This window comes from Meriones unguiculatus, chromosome 11 (assembly GCF_030254825.1).
Source record: "Meriones unguiculatus strain TT.TT164.6M chromosome 11, Bangor_MerUng_6.1, whole genome shotgun sequence".
Taxonomy (NCBI): Eukaryota; Metazoa; Chordata; class Mammalia; order Rodentia; family Muridae; genus Meriones; species Meriones unguiculatus.
The window spans coordinates 51,281,797-51,287,804 of record NC_083359.1 but is presented as its reverse complement, the minus strand read 5'-3'; the positions used below and the strand labels follow the sequence as shown (position 1 = coordinate 51,287,804).

Genomic DNA, 6,008 nt, shown 5'->3' with positions numbered 1-6,008 from the left:
CTGGCTATTACAGTTTTTGTCTTTATTCCTCCTGTTTCTCAACCCTTGTGCTCCCACTTAACACCTCACTGTCTGAGAACCTTATTACTGCTGACTTGGGTCAAGCCATCATTATCTCAGCTTGTCTCATTCTGTGGTCTGACAAGTTGTTAGAACTCTGAACTCTCTCCTGGAGACAGGTTCTCCCTCTGGTTGGTGCCTTTTCCTTCTTCCAGCAGAAATTCCCATTTCTTTGGGATGCACTGTTTCAGAAGTCCAGGAGATTGATTGGAGAGGAGTTTCATTTACAATTATAGTCCAGCATGAAAGAAAGTCAGGACAGGAACTTGAGGCCATGGGAACCTACTCAGTGACTTGTGCAGCCAGCCTGCTTTCTTCTGGCACCCAGGACCACATGCCTATGAGTGGTATTTCCCTCAGAGGGCTGGACCCTTTTACATCAATCATTAAAAACGAAAATGCCCTACAGACTTGCCTACAGGCCAGCCCAATAGAGGGATTTCCTCAACTGAGGTTCCCCTCCCAGATGACTGCAGTTTGTATCATTTCTGTTTGTGCAAACAGAGATGTGGGTATCCCCACCCACCAAGCTGCATCTGGAAGGTCTTTGCCCAGCAGGAGTAAGAGGACCTCCCTAGTCTTCAGAGGCCTAACTACTCTGATGCACCACTCAGTTAAGGCCAAGTTTCTAACAAACGGTGACAAGGCACAGCTGCATCCTTAGCTGAGTGTCCCACCACCCTTTCCACCCCAGTGTCAGGATGCAAATAGTCAACAAGACCAGCTGGGATCATTCTTTTTTTTTGGGGGGGGGGGATCATTCTTTTGCAAGAGGCTCAGCTGAACTCCCCAGTGACAGTTGCATGGCTCCTAAGACAATCACAACACAGGTGCTCAACTCTGCAACTAACTGGCTTGGAACTCACTGTATGGCCTAGCTTAATCTTAAACTCATGGCAGTCCTGTCTTAGCCTCAAAAGTACTAAGATTTTGGCTTTTTTATTTCTACTAGGATTTATGTGTGCTGTGAGTGCACGTGCCCAGAACAGGCAGAATGTTTGAGCCACCTGTTGTGGGTGTTGTCAACAGAACCTGTCTTCCACACATCCACCTCCAGCCTGCTTGTAGCTTTGAATCACAAGTTTATACGGAACCAGGTAACAGAAATGTGAAGGTTCCCTGAACAATGGTTAAAGGCTTAAGGGGAGAAAGTGCTAAACTGCACACTATCTTCTCCATAAATGCACATAGTTTTACAAACTGGGTGTAGGGAAGCTGAGTGTAGGTCAGCGGAAGCACACTTTTGTAGCTGAACCTGAAGTTCACCACTTAGCAGTGAAAGTGAGTCGTTTTGTTTTTTTAAGCATTATGCATTCGGGTCAGTAGTACACACCTTTAATCACAGCACTAGGGAGACAGAGGCAGGTGGATCTCGAGTTCAAGGCCAGCCTGGACTACAGAGCAAGTTCCAGGTCAGCCAGGCTACAAAAAAGAGCAACCAGGGGAACACTGTCAAGACACTTTATTAAAGCCCTCCATTGGCATGAGTAGGGGAGCCAAGTGAGTCATGCCAATCTTTCATTTTCACAATGAATTTTTTTTTCAAAGCCCTTTGTAATCTTCTACCTTCTACATTCTAGCTACTTCCCAAACCTAATATTCCATCAGCACCTATAGATGCAATTTCCTTGCATCTTTCTGTCAGCACTTAAAAAAAGAACCGTAAGCTGGGTGGTGGTGGTACCCCGCACCCCAGAGATAGAGACAGGCTCTCTGGGTTTGAGCCCAGCCTGGCCTACAGAGTGAGTCCCAGGAGAGCCAGGACTACACAGAGAAACCCTGTCTCAAAAGAAAGAAGAAAGGAAAGAGGAAGGGAGGGAGGGAGGGAGAGAGAGAGGAGACAGAGAATGAATTACATTGAGATTTCCTACTGACTTTTCACCAAGGCTGGCCTAGAACTGAGGGATTTGCCTGCCTCATAGAAAGTTTTTAAAGCAATAAAAATTTCTTTGTTCCAAAAAAGATATTCACAGGTAGACTGAAACCCAGGGATTCTACATCAGTGTTATTACACAAGGGTATATAAACCTTGAAAGGAATTCTATTAAAAAATATTGTGACCAAGAAAATATTGTTTACCTTTAAATAAATATAAATGGCAAAAAATTAAATATACTTAAAGAGCCATTTTCACAAACACCAAAGTTTACATGTAACGATCCAAGGGAAGGTCACCTCCACAGCCCACACCTGTTACCCAGCAAGGCTGGCTATTTAACATACAAACTGCTCTCGTGGCTGAGTCCATGCTGTGTAACCTATGGAATGGTTAGACACCCAGGCCTGCTTCAGTCAGCTGAGCTAATGCCGAACTCTACACAGGTGCCTTTCTGTGTTTCTCTATATCGTCTCTTCCCTCCCAGTTTCTTTGTACCTCTGCAGTCCTTCTGTTTCCTCAGTGAACACAGCCGTAACACTCAGCATGTCACTGCTACCTGGCATTTCTCTCTGTACCCAACAGTATACACTCCTAGTCACAAGGAAACCATTATGCCACTGTAAGCAGGATCCAGTTAAGAGTATCACAGGCAGGGCTGATCCTGGAGAAATTCTCACCAAAACAAGACCAACACAGTCAAGTGATTGTGGTTCTGATGAAAAGAACCCTGTCAGAAGGCACCTGCCAGGCTGTGGCTGATGCAGGCATGCACCCAGGAGTTCCACAGAAGGCTACAGGCATATACTACATATTAAGCTGACACATGAAGCATGGGCACCAATTACTATGCCCACTATAAAATACTACATGTGACACTGGGTCTTTCCTTCTGTCCACAGGGAACAAACTGCAAACACACACAACCTGGGTCCCTTCAGGCACTGGCCCAAGTCCAACACAGAAGCTGGACATAGGAGGCACAGACTAGTCTAACGTGGGGTCCAGTGGTACAGCTCAATCACAGATCCTGGAGATGACTGGGGACTGGTCTGGCATATACAGCACAGGTGGGGAGCCCACGCTACTGGAAGGGCTTCGGAAGTGGGTGTCAAGCGAGCTCGGGGTAAGGCCAATCACTGTGTCACTCTGGGGCACTTCACCTTTCAAAAAGTCATCGTCTTCATCCTCAACTACGTCCTGTGAAGAGAGCAAAGTGTTGAGAATATCACAGAGCTGGTCTAAAAAGTTTTCATGAGATGGTGAGATTGTGCTTGCCACCAAGTCTTGCAACTTGAATTTGGACCAACATATAAAAGGAAAGAACCAAATCCCCAAATCGTCCTCTGACTTGGTGTGTACACATATACACTAACACACACACAGAACTTGCCTTTTGAGATGGGGCCTCTCTTATTAGTCCCTGACTGTCCTGGAACTCACTATATAGAACAGGCTGGCCTCAAATGAAGAGAGATCCTCCTGCCTTTGCCTCCTGGGTGCTGGGATTAAAGATACATACCACCATACATTACTTACTTTTTTTTTTAATTTACTTTATATGTGTGAGAATTTTGCCTAAGGAGTTAAGAAGAGGGTGTCTGATCCTCTGGAATTAGAGTTACAGATTGTTGTGAACTGTCATGTGAGTTTTGGGAATTGAATCCAGGTCCTCTGGAAGAGCCTACATTAATGTTTTTAACTTTCCAGGCCTGTAAATTGTTTTAATGACAAGCATAAGAATTCCTTTCCTCCTGGGCAATGGATGCACATGCCTTTAACTCAAGCACTCATGAGGCAGAGACAGGCAGATAGCTGTGAGTTTGAGGCCAGCCTCATCTACAAAGCAAGTCCAGGACAGCCAAGGCTACACAAAGAAACGCTGTCTTAAAAACAAAAAACAAACAAACAAAAACAAAACACTTTCCTGGGCCAAAATATTACTCAGTCAGTAAACAGGGAGCAGATTCCATCCCTATAACTGAAGTAAAAAGAAATTCCAGCACCAGGGAAACAGAAACAGCTAGCCAGTCTAGCCTAGCTGGCACGGCCCAAGCCAATAAAAGCTCCTGACTTAACAAGTATATTAAAGCTGATACTAAACATGACTAAACATGGGAGTGCTACAAAGAGTGACATCACTCATTTCTTCTTAGACCAGTGGCTCTCATCCTTCCTAAAGCTGTGGTCCCTTAGTACAGTTCCTCCTGTTGTAGTGGTCCCCAACCATAAAATAAGATGAATAGTTCCTAAGGCCTAACACCAAGGTTGACTTCTGGGTTTTCACACAAGTATGCACCTGATCTCACACACATATACATAAACACATACAAAAAAGAAAAGAAAAGAATTGCCTAGTATTGTGGCAAACAGCACTGAGTGAGGAAAAGAGGGAGGGCCAGGGTTTCGAGAAACCACCATGAGAGAAATACACGAAATAGAACCTTACAAATCCTATTATTAAAAACATAACCTGGGCTTGGATTCAACAACATTTAGCAGTTTTATTTATGGCACCAAGTGCCTCCATCACAAATTTACCTCTTTAGTGGCTTTCTTAAACACTTGCAGCTCTTCAGCACTCATGTCTTCCCAAATCTGATAAATAGGATCAATGAACTTCTTTGACCTGCCAAGGACAGCATTTCAAGGTCAATATGTAGCCAAAAATTCCAACACCTTAGCTCTCTTCTCAGACCCACATCCCAAAAGCAGGAACTAAAGACTACAGTTGACAAGGGAACTGTCGTGAGTCCTGAGGAAGTCTATTACACTTCCCCAGTCATGCCAGCAAGCGATTCTATCTTTTGTCTCTCAGATTTCAAAGGAAAATGTTTCTGGACCACTCAGTGACCGACAGGTTATCACAGGTATAAACAGATACTCTGGAACTCCTACATGAACTTGCTAAACATAAAGTCTAGAAAACCAACTACGATGACAGCAGCCAGTCAAGCCTCAGGGACCAGGCAATCTAAGAAGCTACTTAGAAAATGTCCAGCGCTGCAGAGATGGCTTAGTCACTACACGCACTTGCTGTAAGTTCCTTTTCTGATTCCCAAAGGTAAGGACATGGTACACATGTACACATAAAGACAAAACACTCATAAACAAAAACAACAAAAAAAATTCAATAAAAAAGAAACTGTGAAGTTAGCAAAAAATAAAGAAAGACCAAAAATGGCTTGGTAGAACAACCCATTTAGATAAATCACAGGCACTGGGATGGGATTCAGTCTTTAAAGGAAAGAGAAATGTTGGCAGAAAAGTAGGAGGCCAAAAGCTGTGAGCATCCTCTCTGTCCTGAAAACTTGGACTCACCCTCAGCCTAATCCATTTAAACCAACCAGTTTAAAGAAAAACAAAAGCTATACCCCAGGGCTCAGGAAAATAACCAGGAGCACATCATGGTGTGCTTGTGAAACAGTCTGGGGCCTTTGACAGCCATTCATTCACTATTGGCCAAATTAACAGTCAGGAAGCCCACCAAGGACGAAGCAGCTCTCAATCCCAGCCTTAGAAAGAGCAAGAGAGGGCCTACCTCTTAAGCACACAAGGGTCAAAGGGAAAGAAAGTGTCCAGTGGGTTGGTACAGGTCTGCACAGAGTCCCCACCAGCTGTACTTCTAATAACAGGGAGCATCTGGCGACTGTTCCTCTCCATGATGGTGTAGCAGAACACGAGCTGGTATTTACTGTGGGACATACAAGAGAACAGATGAAGCATAACCATGCTGAAGTCAGGCCTGCAGATCACAGATTACAGCTGTAATGCAGACAATGCTGAATATAAGGGCAACAAGAAGGGACCACTTAGGGCACTTGCACTCAGGGCATTTAAATGCACATCTGCTGAGGAGGAAGGAAACTCAGAATATTGAATTGGGCTGGAGTATTATGAAAAGCTAGCATGCTTGCAAAGTTAAAGCACTCAGCATAATAGTGAAGAATCTATCTTCTTTTTTCAAAGAGAATTAGTACTTGTAAAGAAATGACTCAGTGTTCACTGGGGGCCAAGAATAGATGCAAGTGGAGAGAATCTGAATTTTACTAGAGCTAATTTTTTGAGATAA

General features: G+C 44.1%; 1 protein-coding gene across 2 annotated transcripts in view; it reads right to left on the bottom strand.

The window, feature by feature from the left end:
• Positions 1–1,507: 1,507 nt before the first annotated feature.
• Positions 1,508–6,008, bottom strand: part of Rrn3 (RRN3 homolog, RNA polymerase I transcription factor) — a 32,414-nt gene continuing 27,913 nt past the window's right edge. For both annotated transcript variants that reach the window (XM_021650813.2, XM_060364231.1), the window contains exons 16-18: positions 5,478–5,630; positions 4,478–4,565; positions 1,508–3,136 (exon numbers count right to left, since the gene is read on the bottom strand). In XM_021650813.2, the coding sequence (XP_021506488.1) occupies positions 2,954–3,136; positions 4,478–4,565; positions 5,478–5,630 (424 nt within the window). In that variant the 3' untranslated portion in view covers positions 1,508–2,953. The remainder of the gene's footprint in view (positions 3,137–4,477; positions 4,566–5,477; positions 5,631–6,008) is intronic.